Source organism: Bombina bombina, chromosome 6 (genome assembly GCF_027579735.1).
Source record: "Bombina bombina isolate aBomBom1 chromosome 6, aBomBom1.pri, whole genome shotgun sequence".
Taxonomy (NCBI): Eukaryota; Metazoa; Chordata; class Amphibia; order Anura; family Bombinatoridae; genus Bombina; species Bombina bombina.
In genome coordinates this window covers 573357361-573380908 of record NC_069504.1, presented here as the reverse complement: position 1 = coordinate 573380908, position 23548 = coordinate 573357361, and the positions used below count along the sequence as shown (strand labels likewise).

The 23548-nt window shown below is 39.4% G+C and overlaps 1 protein-coding gene across 2 annotated transcripts in view; it reads left to right on the top strand.

Annotated features, from left to right (window-relative positions):
• The window catches only part of THSD4 (thrombospondin type 1 domain containing 4), a 1326695-nt gene extending 1303421 nt beyond the window's left edge, over positions 1-23274 (top strand). For both annotated transcript variants that reach the window (XM_053717542.1, XM_053717543.1), the window contains 2 exons: positions 5552-5696; positions 16600-23274. In XM_053717542.1, the coding sequence (XP_053573517.1) occupies positions 5552-5696; positions 16600-16742 (288 nt within the window). In that variant the 3' untranslated portion in view covers positions 16743-23274. The remainder of the gene's footprint in view (positions 1-5551; positions 5697-16599) is intronic.
• The last annotated feature ends 274 nt before the right edge of the window (positions 23275-23548 follow it).

Below are 23548 nucleotides of genomic sequence, written 5' to 3'. Positions count from 1 at the left end.
AGAAGGAGTTTGGGTGATCCCGTAAGCCATGAAAAGGCCAAAACTGGTGTGATAATGGATGGTGCTGGGTAGTAGGGAGTGGGGGTTTAGCCTTGATGGCCTGGTATCCCTGACAGTGCTCCCCCCTGAAAAGTCCGGCAGACCTGACTAGATCCACACACAGGTTGGTGTGGGGCTGTCGGGGAGTTATCCCAACTCAGTTTGCCGGGAAAGTCAGTCAGCATTCCCATTGCTTTTTCCTGGCTGATATTAGATAGTGAAGTTGAAGGGCTGCAAAGCTAAACTCCACTGCAACAGGCGTCCATTGTCCTCTGAAACTCTGTTGTGCCAGACCAGGGGGTTGTGGTCCATGAGAACGGTGACGGCCCATCCGTAAAGATAGGGTTGTAGTTTTTTAAGGGCTCACACCAGGACCAGGCATTCTTTCTCCACTGCCACGTAGCCTACTTCTCTGGGCAATTTCTTCCTACTATGGGGTGGTCATGTCCTTCTTTGTCTACCTGGCTCAGCACTGCTCCCAACCAGAACATACAGTTATCTGTATGGACACAAAAACGTTTGGTTGGGTTATGAGCGGCCAGGATAGGGGCAGAAATCATGGCTGTCTTAAGGCTTTAAAAGGCAACCTCACACTCGGGGGACTACAGGACCTGTCAGGCCAACTGTTTTTGGGATAGGTCAGTCAGGGGTTTGACCCAGGCACTGTAGTTGGGGACAAACATGCAGTAGTACCCTATGGTCCTTAGGAAAGCTAAGACTTGGGTCTTGGTCTTGGGGGTTGGCCAGTTCGCAACTGCCTCAATCTTGGCTGGCTCCGGCCACTGCTTCTCGCAGCCTACTCAGTTTCCAAGGTACTGGACCTCGGAGCACCCTATCATACATTTGTCAGGGCTTAAGGGTCAGACCGACAGCCCTAAGGTGGTCTAGAACGATGCCTAGGTGGACCAAATGGTCCTCCCAGGTGTCGCTGTAGACAGTAATGTTGTCCAGGTATGCACAGCCATAATCCTGGAGGCCATCCAGGAGGTGATCTACCATCCTCTGGAAGGTTGCTGGAGCATTCTTCATCCCAAACGGCATGACCCTAAACTGATATAGGCTGAATGGGGTGATGAATGCTGACTTCGGAATGGACTCCGGGTCCAGGGGGGTCTGCCAATATCCCTTGCAAAGGTCTAAAGTGCTCAGGAAGTTACTGCGGGCGACGCGGTCTAGAAGGTCATTGACCCGGGGCATAGGGTAGGCATTGGTGGTGGTTCTGTCATTGAGCCTAAGGTAGTATATGCAGAACTGGGTGTTCCCATTCCACTTGGGTACCAGGACCACCGGGGATGCCCAGGGGCTGTTGGATGACTCAATGACACCCATGCCCAGCATTTCCCTGAGCTTGCTGCGCATATTTTCCCTAACTGCCTCGGGGACCTGGTACGCCGGCTGTCGCAGGGGCGCCTGTCCCGGGGTCTCCACTCAGTGCACTGCTACCGTGGTGTATCCAGGGGTAGTGGAGAACATGTCCCGCCGATTCCCTAGCACCTGTCTGACTTGCTCTCTCTGCCTAGTCCGTCCCTAGTCTCTCATCTACCTGTATGTCACCTACACCTGGGGGAACCCTTTTCCACCAGGGGGGCTCCAGCATGGGAGTCCTCCAGGGCCGGAGCACATATGGTGGCCACAACCTCTGGCCTTTCCTGGTATGCCTTCAGCATGTTCACATGAAAGGTCCAACGGACCCGGTCATCTGAGCATTTGGCTACCAGATAGGATGTGTCACACAGCTGTTCTACCACTTGATAGGGTCCATGCCAGGAAGCCTGTAGCTTGTCTGTTTTGACAGGCTTCAGGGCCAGGACCTTCCTACATCTAGGGTCCGGTTATGAGCATTCCAGTTGTACCACCGCTTCTGCCTACCTTGTGCAACCTGAAGGTTCTCTCGCACCCTCTCGGTGAGGTCCTTCAGTCGGTCCCTGAACTCTAGGAAGTACCCCATAATGGAGTGTTCTTCCTTCCCAACTGATCCTTCCCAGTGGGCTCTTAAGAGGTCTAGGGGCACCCTCACCCTCCGGCCATATACTAAAGGGGGAGAACCCAGTAGATTCCTAGGGCACCTCTCGGTATGCAAACAGGAGGTGCAGCAGGTATCTCTCCCAGTCTTTGTGAGAGGCCGAAAACATCCTAAGCAACTGCTTCAGGGTCCCATTGAACCTCTCATACAACTCATTAGTCTGAGGGTGGTAGGGAGAGCTTTGCATGGGTTTTAAACCGCAAAGCCTCCATTTCCACCAGGTGAGCTCAGCAGTGAACTGGGTTCCTTAGTCTGAGATCACTTCTCAGGGGATAACCTACCCTGGCAAATATCCACTGTCTCTGCCTGGATATTGGACAGGGGTCACCAGTCATGGCTCAGGGCGGGCCTGATGCCATGCATCCAGGTACTGATCAACCAGGTTGGCAGCTTGGTTGGCTGTCTCGGGCCACCGATCTTGGACCCACTCTTGTATCTCCGGTGGAGAGTGAGTATAAAAGTGTTCCAACAGGATGAGCTGGGTGGCTTCGGCCAGGGTGGTTACGTGACAGCCTGTGAACCAAGAGTCCAAGGAATCGGTGAACTGGTGTGTACACTCTGTGAAAGGCTGTCCCTCCTGTCTCTTTAGTTCCTGGAACTTCACCCGGTCAGCCTCCCGGGTGAGACCATATTGGGAAAGGATGCGCTCCTTTACCCGGTCATAGTTATTTCTGTCCCCCTCGGGCACAGTGTGAAATGCCTCTAGGGTTCATCCAGACAGCTTTCCAAGCAGGAGGGTGACCCGGTCTACATTGGCAATTCCCTGCAACTCTCACATTTGGAGGTAGCTGTGAATCTCCTCTTTGTTGTCTTTGAAGGTTTAAAAAGCCTCATAGGGTAACTTCTTTGGCTGGGAAAGTGGATCCAGGGGAGCCGGCATGCTTCTCCCCATAGACTTTTGTACCTCCATCATTTTGAGTTGGGTGGTGTCGGATATTAGCCGAGTGACTACCTCCTCAGGTAGGGTGTTCTCATAGAGAGCCAGTCGCCACTGGATCTCCCTCTGGACCTCGGACATTACTGTCTCCCCCATCTATGCCTCGCTGGGCCACTCATTGCTCTGGTTGCTATTGGACCCAACAGCCGGCTCGTTAGCCCTGTCACCTTCCATCAGTTTGGCGATTATTGCTGCCTTGGACTTGTTGCCGGTAACTTTTCCCCGAGCTTCCAACAAATCTTTGAGCGTACTCTTCCTGAGCTCAGTGTACTGCTGCTCCATCCGAAGGGGGCTTAAGTTGGTGGTTTGGATGTTCCAGGTAGACAAAAGCATCCCACCGCTGCCAACCAGTTGTGATGGACACCGGCTACCCCGACTGGGTAGCTCGACAGAAGGGTTCTTCTGCTATGTAGCGGAGAAAAGTGATTATAGCAGAGCCCACCCAAAATAACCAGACAAAAACAGTATTCAGGTGGAACATGAACTGCTTTATTGTGAAACACACTCTGCTTATATACACACAAAAGGGTCTTATCTGACCCCTAGATCTCCCGCCCCTCCAGACAGTCCAGCGCCTCCATAGGAGCCCAAGTCCTATAGAGCCCCCACAGTACCTAGGTCACGGTTTTCGGGGTGATCCCGGGGGAGCAGTGTCATTGGAAAGCTCTCAGTCCCCAGATGCCACAGTTCAAAAAGCGGCATGATCCGTTACTGGGGACCGGAGTTACAGCCTGGGAAAGATATGGAGGTGGGAGTGTCCAAAACCCCTGGTTTGCAGGGAAGCTTCTTCCCGGCAATCACCCCACCTCTTATCCTCCCTAGGGGCTACCAATCTCCAAAAGAGCGGAGCGGTTAGGCGGTCAGAGATCAGCTCTTCCATGTGGATGTACAAACCACAAAACAAGCAATAGGAAGAGTCTGGGGGATCCCGTAAGCCATAAAAAGGCCAAAACTGGTGTGATAATGGAGGGGACTGGATAGGAGGGGGTGGGGGTTTAGCCTTGACTGCCTGGTATCCATGACAATCACATTAATTGAGGGCAGCTGAGATTCCTGTGCCTCTCTTCACATATCTTCACATTTTAAGTTAACTTGTCCCTGGGGTAGAACATCTCTTTCCAGTCAGACCAAAAGGCTTTTCATCTTTCTTTTATAATATCTGTCTTCTAAAGCCACAGTGAGGCACATACTTTCTATGTACCCAGAGTACATGATGATCTTTTTAAGTGTTTTTGCAATACACCTATCTAAGCAAATATGCTTTAAAGGGACAGTAAAGCCAAAATAAAACTTTTATAATTCCGATAGAAAATGGAATTTCAAACAACTTATCAATTTGCTTCTACTATCTAATTTGCCCTGTTCTCTTGGTACCCTTTGTTGAAAAGCATACCTCAGTAGGCTCAGGAACAGCAGTGTACTACTGTGAGCTTTATGTTGATTGGTGGCTGCACATATATGGCTCTTGGCATTGGCTCAACTGATGTGCTCAGCTAACTCCCAGTACTGTGTTGATGATCAGTCAAGAGAATGAAGCAAATTTGATAAAATAAGTTAGTTGTAAGATTATTTAAAATTATATGCTCTATGTGAATCATAAAAGCTGTTACTGTGCACGTGACCACTTGCTTTGAAAAAATTATTTTGTTGAAAATTTAAGTGGGCTGAATTACAATAGATTTTCAACTCAACCAGGCAGTGCATTCAGTGCTAAAACAACCTGTTAGCATGTAAAAAGGAAAATACTTGGGTTTCACTGCACTGGGATATCTTGAAAACTAATATGCTGTAATAATTTTTACAATGAAAAAAACAAACAAACATAAAACGTCAGCTTGAAATTTCTCTGACTAAATTATTGTTAATTTTTAAGGAGGCTGATAAGGGATGAGCTATAGTTGTTCTTAAGAAGAATTATTATAGACAGGAAATTTACCAACAATTATCAGATTAGGATATCTATATATCCATATCTAGTAATCCCATATTTCAAATACAGAAGGAAATTAAATCTAGAATAAGAATATGGCTGATTTTTTTATTAGTGGAGTATGCTACAATTTCTGTATTTTATGTTCTCCCTAAAATTCACAAATCCCTTGAATCACTACCAGGTTGTCCTATAGTAACAAGCAGCAACTCTAGTTTTTCTAATATAACCATCTGTTTAGACAAGATATTATGTCCCTATGTTAGTAATCCGGTTCTTTTATCAAGCTACTGGATACTTTTTAAATGAATTAAGGAACCTACATTTCCCAAACAATGAATGCATCCTATTTAGCTTAGATGTTGTTATTTCTGATCCCCACTGGATACTAAGGGAGATTGCTTTACACTAGCGGCTACTAATCCCTTTGTGTTGTGTATAGATTGGGATTTGGCAGTGGTCCGACTCCCTAGTAGTCTGAAAATCTCCCCAGGTGCTGGCTTAATATTTATATATACTATTGTTCTTGTATTTGATTTCTACATTTTATAATTAATTATATATGTATATTTTTGTTTCAGTTGCTATCTTTATTTTCTTTAAATACTTTGTTAAATTTCAGTGTTCAAAGTCCTGCGAAGGCGGGTTCAGAGTCCGTGAGGTGCGATGTCTTTCTGATGACATGACACATAGTGACAAGTGTGAACCAGACCTTAAACCAGAGGACACAGAGACGTGTAACCCTCAGGACTGCATACCAGAAATAGGTAATGTATGGGGACATTCATTTTCATTAATATAATTCTAAATAGAACTCTTAAAGGGACAGTATACACAATTTTTCATCTAACTGCATGTAATAGACACTACTATAAAGAAGAATATGCACAGATACTTATCTAAAAATCCAGTATAAAACCTTATAACAACTTACTTAGAAGCTCCCAGCTAAGCACTGTTGATGAGGTAAGGCTGGGACACACACTGAAAGGGGCTTGGAAAACAGGAACAGCAGACACTCCGTCCTTACCTCTGCATATGAAAAGACCAATTACACAAACAGGAGCAGCAGGAGTCTGTATACAACTAAAACTTTTGGACTTGGTTAGGAGTCTAAAAATCAGCACAATGTTATTTAAAAATAAGGAAAACTATACGTGTTACAAAAACAATCCCAGATGGGCTATATAAATGGATCATCTACAAAACATTTATGCAAAGAAAAATCTAGTGTGAAATGTGTGTCCCTTTAAATAGTAAAAAGGGATTGATTCACAGAGAATATAATGTGTCTGCATTCCATTATTTCAGTATTATGTCCTTTTAAGCCATTTAAAATAATATTTTCCTCCTTAAAGTGATTGTAAACTTAACGATTGTGCCTCACAGTATATAAAAATATTATTCGAAACAGGGGAACTTTAATTCATTACATTTTTAAATGACGCTTTATTTGTCAGTGATGTTAAATATTGCGCCGTTCCTCCGCCCACAATTTACACTTTATTTAGATGAGCGATGACGAATCCTCCTTCAGCCAATCTTTGAGTGCACCGTGAGCTGGATGCCAAGTGGTGCACGCAACGATTGGCTGAAGGTGGATTCGTCATCGTTTTAGCTTATTACATATTTTACCCCAATATTAAATGTTGTTTTAAGGTCCTTTAAAAAGGTCACTAAAGCCAAACATAAACATTCATATTTCAGACAGATCATGCAATTTTAATCAACTTTACAATTTACTTCCAATATCAATTTGTTTGTATTCTTTTAATATGTATACTTTCTGAGGCACCAGCTGCTGAGTATGTGCACAGTGAATACATATATGAGTCTATGATTGGCTGATGGCTGTCATGTAATACAGTTGGCAGGGAAATAAAGCAATCTTTTAAAATGATCAGAAAAAAAAAATCTACCAGTACTTTGAAATTCTGAGTTGCTTTGTCTTTTTATTGAGCATTTGTGGAAAATACAATTACACTGTATTTAATGATCATTTAATATCACTTTTTAGAAGAGAATAAATTTAGCTATTAGTTATTACAATTTTTTTTCTGAGGGTAAAAATGGAAATTCTTTCCAGCTCTGGAGAATACAATGGGGCCCTTAGATACCAGGGACAAAATTACATATGCAGCGTCGCCCAAAAAAGCCGGCAACGCCGGTTTTTATCCGGTTTTAGTATCACATATACTGCGTAGCATACAAGTTACGCGCGTATAGTTTACCTGTTGCCCGCATTTTTTACTCCCATAAACTAACATAGAACTGGCAGCGCCATTCGGTATTACATATTCAGCGCAAGGATTTACGTGCGCAGAATTGAGAAAATTTACTCCATTTTCATCTTGCCACACAAAGGCAGGCGCAGCAACCCTTGCACTGACTAAAAAAGCAATGTAACTCCCTGGAAGCCTTAACAAACACATATATTTAAGCAGCATCTCAAATAGTTAAAGGGACAGTATACTATAAAATTGTTTTTCTCTTTCCAATTACTTATTTTACTAGCTGCAGAGTATGAAATGTAAGAGATTTGCTTTTTGAGATTTATTTGTGTATATGAAACAGCTGATTTTGTGTTTTGAAGTCAAAACCTAATAAAATGGGTTGAGCTTGTAGGTATAATCAGATCTCATTACTTTATCACAGTGTGTTCATATACTTGCTTCTTTGTTTTATATCTGTTCATAAACCAATCACCAATACTTGGAGAGAACAATGGAAAATTAACATTTTATTACCTTATCTCTTCTAGAACCCACTGGGAGTGTAATTTATTCTACTGGCTGTGTAAACACAGCTTGGCGTTGAGGCCAAAATATTTGATGAGTGGGGATACCACAGGCTTAAAAAATATTTTAAATGCAATCATAAGGGTAAAGGAAATACAATTTAATACACTCCAGCAGGTAAAGTGGGTCATTGGGAACAAATTAAAGGGAAGAACATTTTTTTTTTTGAAAATATTTTTTTTATTGAAGTTAAGCATAAATCATCACAACAAGGACTCGCCCTAAGGCCAAAGTTACAACAAAAAGAATAATACATTGTCTATACTGAGATATTATTGCGAAAGTAGTATACACATACATTTCAAATCTGAATATGAAGCTAGACAATATCTTAGGCGAGAGAAAATAGAACTTCATTTTATGTTATCAGCGTATGAACTCCACATTCTAAAAATATTTTACCTAGGACTAAACAATCAACCTGTGGAGATTTAACATGAGTATCAGCCACTCTTGGGCTGAGATATATAGGGGGGAGGGGGATATTCAGCGGGTAAGCACCGCTATACGCATAGGGAACAGGGGTGGGGGGACGGAGCCATATATAGAAGTAAGTAACATAGGGTGTCTGATTTGGACATTGAAGTGCCCGATCGTATATTATTGAAGCTTATGGAACTAAGTGGGGGAATTAAAAAAATCTTCTGCAAGTACATATAGGCTAAGGAATAGATGGGTTGCAGAAGGGTTGATTTAAGTTGCCAAATTTATGTGACTATATGAATTTGAGCAGATGTTTTATTGTTTAGACTAGTAGCTGTTGACTTGGGTATAATTATCTAGTTATTGGTATATGCCAAGATTTATGCGGTGTCGTGCAGCAAACAATCAATCTATCTTAGTACATATGAGAGATATTTTAAGCATATCTAAGACTTAGAATACATGAGGCAACCATGAGAAAACAGATAGTATATAACATAACATAAGGATTGTATAACAATTAGCCAACATAAACAGGTACCAGAAGGTCTAAGAATAAAATTGTGTCTATATATAATAGATGTAGTCAAGTTTTAGTTACTGTTCTGTTTATGTATGAAACCGTTAGAACACATGAGAGTTTGCAAAGCGGCAAGCTTATCCTCAATTTTACTTCTTAACGTAGTGACAGTGTGTCATTGCCAATTATATCACGCCCTAAGGCGAGTTGATCACTTATTAGATTAATAGTTTAAAAAGGAGACCTTTAAGTAAGAAATGAAAGTTAGCCACTACTAAAATAAAACAAATATAAAATATAAGGTACTAGCAACATTAGCATAATTACTAGCTTGTCCAAGGAAAATAGGGAAGTATTCACATGTTTAAATTAGTAACTTGGCAATAATAAAATCTCAAACATATCTTAGTGGACAAGGAGACATGTTGTACTACTATATTAGGTGCCTCTGGATAGGCTAAGTGTGGTCATAGGTAAACTAAGGATGGCAGCCACACATAAACTCTGGCAAATAACTATGAAGATGTACCTATATATCTCTGATCCTTAGGATTTTCTGATTATAACAGGTTTAGTAGGGTGTAGATAATCTAGTGCTATTTGATAGATTCATGGGAAACCTAAAATAGGCTATTGTAAAGCGACTGATATTGAACTACTCTCAAACAGCGCCATTCTTCCCATAATGACAATTATACCCTGGAAGGTTAGGACAGTATAACTAAACAATGGCACCATTGTAATATTCATCGCAAAATGCTTCATCTTTATAGTTAAACAGGATCTAGAGTGAATTGTAAACAAGTAAAGGGCAAATTTCACCCATAACAAAAACATATCAGAGCAGAGTGATATATGAACTAAAATAACTTTTTATATCCCAAAAATGACCTAGGGAAAACTAAGATAGCCATTTAGCAAATGTATCATTACACAACACAGTAACTCCATTATCATACAGGTAGCAGAGTCACTAGGTTAGTCTACTCCAACTGTCGGTAAATGGAACATGAAGGTAGTGAGGAGCAATCAATTAAATCATCTCTATATAATTAATAACTTTAACTGTTGCATGAAAATACATATAACCTCACTAAGGGAGGATAAAGCCATAAAGCAATGGAGGTTGGCAAAAGAAAAACTGCAACAGCCTCACATAATCATGCATCTGAGAGAACCAAAACAATTGTAGACTGGATCATGCTATTTGGAGTCATGTGCAGTATGATAAACAAATGATCTCGTAGCAAGAAAGTTTTCATAGAGAGTCAGAACATGAGCTATGTTAGGGTGATTAAAAATGGCTTGTAGAGTCTGGTCAGCATCACATTCTTTCACCCAAAATCAGCACTTATAATATATGTGAGCAATACTAGACTGTTTGTTGAATACAGTCCAGTCTACACATGGTAAGTCAAAGGTTACTCCTTAATTGATTCTTTTCCAGAGGAGCTGCTGTCTGTAAGCAGAGAGAAACGAGCAGAACACATGTGAAAATGGTTGCTCATATCAGCATAGCGTACATCAGCAGAGTCTGAATCTACTTTACCCAACTCCTATTTTCACTGAGGCCGAATTGCTGGCGAGATGGGGTCTACGCTGTACATCTATGTGTATCTCAAATAAAGTTCCATCTGAACACTGTAGTGTCCGCAAGGCTCCCCTTCGGGAAGGGCAGTGCTCTGGCACAGATGTCACACTGAGGGTAGTGCTCGCGGGACCGCTCACACAGAATCACAGGGCCTCCCGAAGGCAGCTCAGGGTAGGAGGTATGCATCTGGACATGGGGAACCTCATTACAAGGTAAGAACTTACGTAAGGGCTTCCGTCTATCCATCGGGGCAGGGATATACAGTGACCGCATCTCTTCTCTGCTGCATGGTGATCTATCACCGATGGGTAGCGGGACCGCCCCGCCTGTCAGTTTAGTCGCAGCACGGATCTTCAGGGATCTGCTTGTCTCTATCTCCAGTATTGAAGGTAGTAGTGTGAGCGGTAGCTCCATATCCAGCTCAACAGACGTGGCGGCAAGTGAGGTAGATGGGCTGACATCGTCCCGTATGTCCACATGCTCTATTAGGGGGTATAGGTCCCCATCTAGTGTCCGGGTCTCTGGCTTTCTCATAGCTGACCTTAGGCAGGCTGACAGGTTGTCATAGCTGGCAGTCAGTTGCAGATTGAACTCCCATAGAGCCTCATATATATCTGCCGGAACCGTCTCCATGTTTGTCTCTGAATTTTTAGTAGGCCTCAGAGACCTGCGTGTAATATTAGAGGTAGTCTGATACGAATATTCAGGGAAGTAGCTTACAAGTATTTTAAGGCCAGTCCTGCTTGCTCAGAATTAGGTTTTTGGGGCAAATTGCATTAAAAATGCTGCAATTTGCCTTATTTTATAGAAGTTTCTGCAGGAGCTCTATAAAATGCTTCCTCTCTGCTTGGCTGTTGGCTCCGCCCCCCCGGGAAGAACATTTTTGAGTAAACTGTCCCTTTAAACCTTGCTCCCCACTTAATTATTAAAATCAATATTCCTCCTCTGCAATTGTGTCAAACTAATCACAAACAGCACATTCTCTCACCTGCAGTCTTAAAATACCTGACAATGCACACCCTATCAGTAACATCAGTATTATATATACCCATGTGTCAATTTATATTGGATATGAGATACATTGATTTACAGCTTATAAGTGAATATTACTATATGTACCCTTCATACATAACTATGTGGGTGTGAGTTATAGTACAAGAATGTGTCATAAACATGATAATATTACCTGTTTTTTTATTGCCATTTCAACACATCATATTATATGTTTTAACACTTTTAGTGCAATAAAACACACCTCACATGTATGTGTATGACAATTATATGGTAAATAACAGAGGACAAGGTTTATGGTGAACTATAATAATATATACATTATATATTTGTTTTGGCTTGTTGGATGAGGGAGCTGAGGTGCCTGCAGTGGATTGCCTTGTTCTCCTTGTTCTAGCAAATTCTGGTGTTTCTGCTGGTGTGCTAGCCATAGATGATAGGCTGCAGGCAGTGTCCTGCTGGTGTGTAAACTGCTCAACCAATACACCCAAAAGTTGATTTTGTTCTCTTCATCTATTGTCGATCTGCATCTGCATATTAGACAGAAGTCGCATTATCTGTGACTGGTTTTGTACACTTGCACTTAACAATGCTGTAATGTCCCTCTGCAGCTCTATGCTACATTTGTGTAACCTCTCTTGGCCCCTGAAGAACCTCTCTTGGCCTCTTTGTATGTTCTCAGTGCTTGTGACGAGCCTCCTCTGGAGTGTAATGTATTCCTCACCCAGGGGAGAATACAATGCATCCACAGGCTCTTGAGCAACAGGGCTGACAGTTGCTTGAGGGCCACAATGTTGGAGAAGAGGTGATGCTTGTGGATGTGCTTCTGTTGCTTGAGGGGCAGCTGTAGTTTCTGGTGCTTGATGTGCAGTTGTAGTTTCTGGTGCTTGAGGGGCAGCTGTAGGTTCTGGTGCTTGAGGGGCAGCTGTAGGTTCTGGTGCTTGAGGGGCAGCTGTAGGTTCTGGTGCTTGAGGGGTATTTGTAGTTTCTGGTGCTTGAGGGGCAGCTGTAGTTTCTGGTGCTTGAGATGCAGTTGTAGTTTCTGGTGCTTGAGGGGCAGCTGTAGGTTCTGGTGCTTGAGGGGCAGTTGAGGGGCAGCTGTAGTTCCTGCTGTATTTTCATCTTTAGATGTTGGAGCTCGTCCCAGGGAAGAGGATGGTGGAGCTCGTTCCAGTGAATAAGATGGTGGAGCTCGTCCCAGTGAATAAGATGGTGGAGCTCTCATAGATGATTGGTATTCTCACTGATGACCAGTGTGTGACCACTCAGTCTCTACAATAGGCACATCCTGTGACATAGTCTGTGGGTAATATCCATGACTGACATGAGACTTTGATTCTGTTGTGGGGGGTGTAAATACATGAACCCTTTGTGTCTGTCTTGGCTCCCCCTCAAAACCAAAGGGAGGATATTCCTCTGGCCAGGAATGTTGGGGTCATATGGCAATGTCGGTGGCATCACTCCCGGGTCCTCAAATGAAGCCATCCAACCATGCTCATGCCTGGGAGCACACTGTTCCTGCAGTTGCCTGAAGACTGGTGGTGGTGGTTGTTGTGGTGGTGGCATGGCTGTTTCTATCCTTGTGACAGGAGGTTCTGTGGAGGAGTTAAAGAATGAGAGGGATTAGTACAGTCAGATAAATGTCCATGTGGGCATACAATGTACATTGATACATGCTAGGGCCTATACTGATTAACTTGTCAAACTCTAAAACATGCATGTGCGCATTGCGAGTTGGTCTATTAGGGATTTGAAAATGAGCAGTATACAGGGATGTGTTTCATACAATAGTTATGTGTACATGTCAATGATGAAATAATGTGTTATTTAAGTGTCACTATGTTCACACAGTTTACTTTAGCTTGATCTAGGCACAGAACCTGCTTAATTGAGCTAAATGTATTGGGATGGCTATAGTGTCCATTTAATGAAAACTCTGCATGTGGCTTGTGGCCTGTGTTACTCTGAGACATGTTAGTATTGCACTATTCCACCTCACATCATGAATTGCATTGTGTTATGTAGCAGTAATGTCAAGTATAATTGTAGATGTTTTTGTTAGTACTCCAAATACCATGCTCCTCATCATGTACATGAATGTGTGATATTAAAGGATCTTGTATTGCAATTACATATAATACAGGTGTGTGGAATGTTACTCACCAGCATGATGTGCTGTGGTTGCAACTCCTGAGTCACAAGCCCCTGGAAGTCCACGGACTGCTGCGAGACTCAGAGATCTGCGTATCTTCTCCTGCCAGGTGTTGTACTCCATTTCCAGGGATGGTCCACCGCCTGTTCTCTTCTGGTGGACAGCTTCCTGCCCCATCTTCTCTTTGACCCGCCTCTTACAATCATTCCACCTCTTTTTTAGGCCCTCTACAGTCCTCTGTGGGACCAAGCTGTTGATGGCATCCTTTACCACCATCCATGCACTGCCTTTGCCCTTCTCCTGCCCATAGAGGTCACTGTAGTTGTCGATGATGGCCTGGACTAGGGCAACATTTTCATCAAATGAGAAGTTGGGACATCTCAGCCTCTCATCCTCCATGGCCACTTGGCTTCCTCCCTGTGATGTCCCTGGCAGTGTGGGTTCCTCCCTATCCTCTCCCTTGCCCCCCCTCCTGTCCCCATTTGCACCCTCTGTCCCTCTCCTGGATTTGCCTGGTATCTGGGGCTCTCTGGTATCTCTCCTCCCATCATTCCTTCTGGCTCTCCCTCTCCCCACTACACTTACTCCCTCTCCTGGATTTGCTCCTTCTGTCATCTCCTATCCTCCTCTCCCTGCCACTTCTCTCCCCTTCTCCCCTCTCCCCTACCTCTCCCTGCCATACTCACACTAATCACACTACACACACTCCCACTCACTTCCAGTTCAGTTGCACACAATCACAACCAAACACTCAGCCTATCACACTGTAAAAATAAAATAAAATATGTGAGGTGTTAAAAAAAAAAGTGTGGTGTATTTGTATATGTATGTATGCAATGTGTACAATATGTCAGTATATGTGTAAGTAAGTGTACAAGTTTACTCAATGGAGATAAAAGAAGAGAGGCGCCAACCATAAAACAGTATCGTAGGGATTTCCAAGGCACAGATAGAGCCCTCTCCCCACAAATACAGTATACTCACAAACGCAGCGGCACGATCAAAGTGCCAAAGGTAGCGAGTCGGGACTGTTATGAGCCGCCCGACAGACACACTGAGGCCAGGTACATCACAGAGGATCCTCCAATCAAATCATCCGCTACTCCTGAACACCGACTACAGGATCTCGATGTGTTGCAACAAAGTTGTATTGCTAGATACAACTAACTGACATAAAAGGTGGGGATGGTGATATATAATCACAGTGCAAGCGTAGGTGTAAAAACAGCAATAGTTTTATTAGATAAACAACAGCAACGCGTTTCTTGGCTGGTGGCCCTTTCATCAGGCTGTACATTACATAACATTTGCTCGCACTAAATACCCTACGCTCACCTATCAGGAGGCGGTCTCAATTACACACGTGTCTGACAAGGATGAATTTTAACTGTTTAGGTGATTGTATAAGTGTGCAACAGATACACCCAACAGATAAAATACATCAGTAAGTATGATAATCTTACTCTTAATACAAAATCCCTATAAAAATACTGATTATAATGATAAAATATATGTTAATCTAACAACTTAATATATAAAATATAAATACATATCTTAAAATTATACAAACAGAATATAAAAAATTTCTAAAATATATATATATCTCTCTCTCAATCTTAGCCATATCTGGGGGTCTATACTAACAACATAATTAAATGATGTAATATATGACAACTATAAACATATATGCAATTTATATAAATCTATATATATATATATATATATATATATATATAAAAAATGAATAAATCAAAAGACCTAATATTAATAATTAATCATATATAATAATTCATTATAAATACAAAATTCATTATGTATATAAAAATTGCAAATAATTCCCAAATAAGTGTTTATATGACACTGCTATCCATATTAGTAATGGGATAGGCATGGAACCATAACAAAATCACATCAAACAAAATGAATGATGTGATTCCCAAATAGGTGTTTACATAACAGTGCCGTCCATATCCACAATAGGATAGGCACGGGACCACAACAAAATCCCATCAACAAGGTGAATTAGACATAATCACACAAATGTCCACTAACTAGAAAATATTTTGCCATAGTCCCAGACTAAGGGAGACCCACTGGATCACACTTTTCTAGATCACTAAAAGGCCGCCAAGTCTACATTAAGATTAAGACCAGTAGGATGGAGACTCTTCAAAGTGTATATCCAGTAGGTCTCCCTCTGCCTCAACCTAGACAACCTATTATACAAATGGGATGTGGGAATGAATTCTATAGGACTGAGGGTAAAACAGTCTGTAAGGCCTCTATGTGAATGATTACAGTGCCTAGATACACTATGGTTCTTATAATTATTTTTCATGTTCCATACATGTTCGGACCACCTGATGCTCAATCTCCTACAGGTCCTACAGGTAGGACCTGTAGGAGATTGAGCATCAGGTGGTCCGAACATGTACAGATACAGGAGTCCATCTGGGATATTCTTATGGGAGTGCGGCCTTAATTCACTGTTTCCGTTTGAAGATTGTTTGTTCCACACTAGCGCACCTCTATGGGGACTTTTTTATCCTTATTTGTAAGTTTACTCAATCCAGCAATGCGACCTGACTATTTATTCTGTTTGCGCCTCTCTCTACTCTCACTAATTTTCCTCTCCTGGGCCGTGTGTTGTAGCTCAACGAACAATCCAAACACGCAAGAATGGCGGTTACGCAGGGGTCTGTATAGGGATCTTTTAGTTTAATTCTGGTTTAGTTTTTACATGCGTTATCCTCCTTTGCATACAACTATTTTTTATTGACACTTTACGCGAACATAATACTGGCGTAAGTTACTTGCGACGGTGTATTCGCACACATTTCTGAAGATCACCAGTTTGTCCTACTTACACCAGTCTAGCATCTGTAGGCGCCGTATATGTGATACTCCGATGTGTGAGGTGAAATTACGGGCGGCTCGGGTTTCCGAAGTTACGCTGAAGCCTGCACCGCATATGTAATATCGCCCCAGGTTCCTGCTCCTTCCTTTGTACATCATGAACATAATCTGATTTTCCTAAATGCAAAGTTGAGACATCTAATTATAAACTAATGCAAATTAAAACAGACAAATCCCACACAATAAGTTCACAAGGCTTAAAATATTATATACTCATGCTATACTTTGTATCTAACAATTTTTTTTACTTTTGCCACAGATGGAAACTGCAAAGATAAATACTACAACTGCAATGTGGTAGTCCAGGCCAGACTATGTGTATATGCGTATTACAAGACAGCATGTTGTGCTTCCTGTGTAAGAGCAGCCACCCGGCAATCAGGTTTCCTTGGCAGAAGATAACATCTGCTCAACCCAAAACAACAGCAAATAAAAACAGGGAACCAGTGTTAATGACTGTTTGGTTCTCATTTGTCAGAGACAGATACTCATCAACATTATCTACATGTGGAAAAGGATTTGCCATCCGGTACTCCGGTTAGAATCATCACAACTTGTATAGGAAAATTTTTTTTAATTGTGTGATCTGTGATTTTCACACAACGCTATAATAAATTAGACTATTGTGCAAACTGTCGGAAAAATGCATCCCAATGCAACTAAAATAGTCTTTGAGGAGACAATAAAGATGCACAGATCTGGCATTATTTTTATTACTTGGGTAATTGTGGTATTTCTTAACATTTTGATGTATTTTTATTCTGTTGAGATTAAGATTATCTAGGGATTTGGATTAACAATTTTGTAAATAAGAATGAATATTTTGTTTTTCTTTTATATAGGGAACCAAATTGTTATTTTTTTTTAAACCAATGAGAGGTAGTAGGTTTGCTGTTGTTGCTAGACATGAATTTATTATATACAATAATTGTAAAATTAATTATATTACTTTTTTTTTTAATTTGCACAGATCACAAAACCCCTTGACATTGCAGACAAGTTGTTAAGTCTGATTTGTGCATTTCCTGATTGTAAATGAAAAGAGACAATGTTAAAAACACAGATTTGTATGTTCTATATTTTATAATAACATTATATGACCCCAACCTTAAAATGGCTTTGTCCACATACTTTCAACAAGCTCTAAAATGTCAGTTTGTTAATTACATCAGAGTGCAAAATAGTATCTAAGACTTGAACAGTATGGTTGACATTGTCAATGCTATTGGGCTAAATAATTGACCTCCAGCAAACAAGGAAAACTCTTCTGTTGTGGGCATTAAACAAAATGTACTCTATTCACTAGAGTATTCATGGCTTTTCCTTGCTTCGTCCATATTTTAAGATTTCCTTGTATGTTTTATTATTTTTCAGTTAATGTTAATCTTAAATTTGTCACATCACTCATATTACAGTCTACTATATATTTAATGTGCTGTTTGTATGCAAATTTGTTCTATTACTATTTAATCCACTTCTTGAAGCAGTTTAATGTACTTTTGGTCTCATTTTAAAGGGACAGTCTACACCAGAATTGTTATTATTTTAAAAGATAGATAAGCCCTTTATTACCCATTTCCCAGTTTTGCATAACTAACACAGTTATAATAATATACTTTTAAACTCTGTGATTATCTTGTATCTAAGCCTCTGCAAACTGCCCCTTTTTCAGTTCTTTTGAAAGACTTGCAGTCTAGCCAATCAGTGCCTTCTCCCAGATAACTTCTCGTGCACGAGTACAGTGTTATCTATATGAAATATGTGAACTAACACCCTCTAGTGGTGAAAAACTGTTAAAATGCAATCTGAAAGAGGTGGGCTTCAAGGCCTAAGAAATTAGCATACAAACCTCCTAGGTTAAGCTTTCAACTAAGAATACCAAGAGAACAAAGCAAAATTGGTGATAAAAGTAAATAGGAAAATTGTTTAAAATGACATGCTCTATCTGAATCATGAAAGTTTATTTTGGCCTAGACTGTCCCTTTAATTAAAGGATAATGTAAAGCCCATTTGTCACTATAGCCTCTGAAAAAAAAGTGCTCTTTGCAAAGTTACAACAAGCAGTCTGTTCCAAACTAGTTAAGCAATGGAACTGTCTTGAGACTTCAAAACATAAATGAAACACTTAACGCTAACAAACAGTTGTCAAGCAACCCATAATCTCCCTCACAGTTAAAGGGACACTCAAGGCAGCAAGTGCACAAACTCACAGGGTATACGTATGCTAATCTGTAATTGGTTTATGTCTGTCACATGATACAGGGGACCAGAAAATAGGAGAAAAAAATTAATTTACCAGAAAAAAAGTCTACTGCTTTTTTGAGATTCAGAGTAAGTGTTAGTGTATTGTCTTTTTATTATGCACTTGTTAATTATGCAACTCTACTGTATTTAGTGGTACTTTAATAATAAAGGTTCTCCACAGATTAACTGCAATTCATTCCAATCACTTAAGACTTTTATTTCTATATAGAATATACACACACATATATACAGGGGTGGAAAAATATCACTTTAATTTTCTAGTCAAAGTTTAAAAGTTACTAGCTCGTTTTATTTAAAAGTTATGTGCCCTCCCTATGACACTACCACTTTAAATGTCCTGCTTGGTTAAAGGGACATAAGAAAAAAGCAGTAGGTTATACTTAATAAAAATCATTGCAATATACATTATTAATTATTTTAGAAGGAATTTATTTTTATTTGTTTTAAAACTTCATTTGTACAGTGTCCATTACTTCATGCCACAGCCCCAGAAGAGGGCTGGGGTCTCTACTGGAAGACAAAGTAGCAGTTTTTCCTTTGTTGCTAAGAGACATCTAATCAATCAGTTTTTTTTTAATTATAATTTTTATTGATATTTTAACATAAATATACAGACTTGCATTTCATCATAAAAGGAAGAAGGAAAAAGAAAAAAAAAACAATTCTTGTCTGCTGAACAAACAGATTTGTGCTATTATTCTCTCCCAATTATAACTTCTTTATCTATAATTGAACAAACCCAACAAAAGAAAAACAAAAATAAACACAAATGTATTGAAAAAAAAATCGCATAGGCTCTTTATATATCTGACTATCACTTCTCCTATCTAATTCATAGCCACTCTCCCCTGAGCCTACTCTCCATTATATATATAGTATTTTCAAATCTGGAAATAAGGTCCCTTTGTATATTTCTATCCTGTGTCTTAATCCAGAATTTCCATTTTTCAAAGAATCTACCCACGTTTATCTCTAGATTATACCAAATATCATTCTGCTCGATCAGAAATTGTTTCTGCACAATAGTTTTCAATTCTTTAAGTGTAGGTGCCCTTTCGCTCTTCCACCCTTTAAGAATCAAATTCCTACTTAGAATAATTAACATTGAGAGGAAGATTTTACACTGTGTAGCTTCCGTCTTTTTAAAGCTTAAAAATATAACATGGTCTGCTTGTAATACCAGATGTATCTTACAAATTCTGTTAGCCCAAAAAATCACCATTTTCCAGAACCTTTGTAGTTTAGGGCATGCCCAGAGGCAATGTATTAAGTTAGCCTTACTCATTTTACATTTCTCGCACTTATATCTCTCATGATCCTTCCCCCATTTAGACATTGTTTCAGGTGTAATATATGTCATCCAAATTATTTTAATGTGCTGTTCACGTAGAGTCATAGCTAGTATAGTCTTTTCTACTGTTATTATGCTTTTTAACATCATCTCTGTTGTCATATTTGGAAAATACATGTCCTTCCATCTTAGTGTAATTTTCTCTATCTGATCTTTATGTTCAGTTTGTTTGATAATATTATACAAACCTGATATGGAGAAATTGTTATTTTTAAATGCGCTAACTACTGGTTTTAAGGCTTGATATTCCCATGTTTTCCCATGTGCTCTCATAAGTTTCAAGCAATAGTCTCTAATTTGTATGTATGCAAAATAGTGTTCTTTCTTAAACTGAAATTGTTCCTGGGCTTTCTTAAATTCTATAACCTTAGGAATAGCCCCTTCCCTGTCTATTAGCTGTGCGACATTAATTAGACCGTGTTCTTCCCATTCTGAGCCAACATTTGTTAGAAAGCCTAATTGGAATTCTTGATTTCCCTTAATAGTCAGATATTGTGAGACCGCAAACTTTATATTTAGTTTATTACATATTTTATGCCATGCTAATATTGGATCTTTTAATAAATTTATTCTTTTAATGTATATGGGCAATTTATTACTTTCCATATGTACTAAGTTTTTCAGACATAATGGTTTAGCTAATTGACTTTCTATCTTTAGTATGGTGAAATGTCCTATATCTAACAACCAATCTATGGCTATTTTCCCTACCGCCACTAGGTTATAATTTCCAATATCTGGTAAGGCCATTCCTCCCAGTTTTTTTGGGAGTGTTAATTTTCCTTGATTTAATCTAGCTTTCTTTTCCCCCCACAAATATGTTTTAATAGCAGTGTTTATTTTCTTCCTTTCTGTTTTTTTCAATAATAAAGGGATATTTTGGAAAATATATAGTAAGCGAGGTAATGCAACCATTTTTAAAAGGTTTATTTTACCATATAAAGACAGGGGAAGGGTTTTCCAATTTTTAAGAGTGTCAATAAATTTGCGAGTTGCTTCTTTTATATTTAACATATATATTTCTTCTGGGTCTGCTGAGAATTTTAGGCCCAAGTATACTATTGAATGTTTTATTTCCTTGAAGCACTGGGTGTCTGAGTCCTTGTTTCTATGCAGCCATAATATGTCTGATTTGTGTTTATTAATTTTATAACCGGAAAATGACCCAAACTGATCTATTAATTGACATAATATTTTAAAATTCCTTGAAGACTGTCTGGTAAATATCAAAAGATCATCTGCATAAGCTGCTATTTTAATCTCTGTTTCCCTAATATTTATTCCTGGAATCTTTATTCTAATTGCATTTAATAAAGGTTCTAGGGCCAGGTTAAAAATTAAAGGGGACAGTGGGCACCCTTGCTGAGTTCCTCTCAGAAGAGGAAAGGATGTTGTTTTGCATTTATTTATAATTAGGGCCGCTTGGGATTTCCTATACAGTAATTCAATTGTGTTATAACAATTCCCGGAAAATCCATATTTGCTTAATGTTGTAAATATGTGGTCCCAGACTATAGAGTCGAAGGCTTTATGTGCGTCTAGAGCTACTACTGATAAGTCTGCTTCTTCTATTTTTTTGTTATATTTCTTGTTATACCATACATCTGTTATTGTTATATATAATTTTCTCAAATTAATATTAGATGAGCGTCCTTTCATAAAGCCAGTCTGGTCCTGATGGACTAATCCCCCCAATATCAATTGTAATCTTTTGGCTATTATACTTGTAATTAACTTATAGTCGGTATTTAATAGGGAAATTGGTCTGTATGATTCTAATAATTGTGGGTCTTTCCCTGGTTTAGGTATAATAATTATTATGGATTCATTGAAGTCTTGGGAAGGTATCAATTGTCCTGTCCAAAATTTATTAAGAAGAAGTGTTATTGTGGGTGTAATTTCATTTATTAATATTTTATAAAATTCTGGGGGGAGTCCATCAGGACCAGCAGCCTTATTATTAGCTAAACTTTTAATTGATTGCATTACTTCCTCCTCCGAGAAAAAAAATTGTGAAAAAGTGAACAATTTTTTTTATTTGATCTCATTTGGCGGTGAAATGGTGGCATGAAATATACCAAAATGGGCCTAGATCAATACTTTGGGTTGTCTTCTAAAAAAAAATATAAACATGTCAAGGGATATTCAGGGATTCCTGACAGATATCAGTGTCCCAATGTAACTAGCGCTAATTTTGAAAAAAAGTGGTTTGGAAATAGCAAAGTGCTACTTGTACTTATTGCCCTATAACTTGCAAAAAAAGCAAAGAACATGTAAACATTGGGTATTTCTAAACTCAGGACAACATTTAGAAACTATTTAACATGGGTGTTTTTTGGTGGTTGTAGATGAGTAACAGATTTTGGGGGTCAAAGTTAGAAAAAGTGTGTTTTTTTCCATTTTTTCCTCATATTTTATAAAAAATTTTTTATAGTAAATTATAAGATATGATGAAAATAATGGTATCGTTAGAAAGTCCATTTAATGGCGAGAAAAACGGTATATAATATGTGTGGGTACAGTAAATGAGAAAATCACAGCTAAACACAAACAATGCAGAAATGTAAAAATAGCCCTGGTCCTTAAGGGAAAGAAATTGAAAAATGGCCTTGTCCTTAAGAGGTTAAGAGACTATTGTATAATTATGTGTTTGAGTAAAGCATATGCATACAAGAATAAAAATTGTCTGTGAGTATGTGTAAAATTGTAAGTGTATGTTGGGATGGAAAAAGAGAGAGATGTAATATCACATAGGTGCTGCCCCATTCTTCAGAGATTGTGTGATCGTATCTCTTTTTGACTGCTAACATTAAGTAGCTTGGTAATCATGTTTTCCGCTATGTTAGAAAAAGAATTCGTGGTCATTGAGAGGTCAATCCTAGTAGGTGGGGTCTGAAGAAGGGGCATAGTTTCTGCTCTACCAACTTAAAACTTCACCAGCTGCCACTGCTAGGGTGGCCAAAAAAAAGCAAATTCTGTAACTAAAAGAGCTGTTTTGGCCATTTTTTTTTTAAAAACCTGGGTTCTTGTATTTGATGCCATCAGATGTAACTCATTCTTTGTTGCAGTAATAAATCAATATAGATACAAATCTTTTCTTTTCAGCTCTCAAGTTTGAAGGTAAAAATTGGCTTTGCACGTAATGTATGCGCATTCTTTATATTTATGACTTTGATAATGCTGTAAATTACTTTTCTTGTATATGAAATATAATTTGAATGAGGGATTGAAGGCAATGCTAAATTGTAATACAAATTGCAGAAACTGTAAGACAAAACATGGTTGCAGTGTGATCAATAAAATATACATTCTTTTTAAGTAATGTTTTCGGCTTTATACATTAACTAGGTACAAAGGCAGTATTATGGCTGTAATATCAGTAAAGATTAAAGCATGTTAAGAAATAGTCAAAATCAACTTATGTAATAGTACATTTTGATTTTGAATAGAATCATATGTGCATATGCTGCTTGTGCCCCATACATCTGATTTCCACCACCAGACAACAGTCATCTCTGACACAATACATGCCACTGCCAACTGTGTGAGAAGATGAGTTTGCACAGAGCATACATAACATATGTGCCCCTGA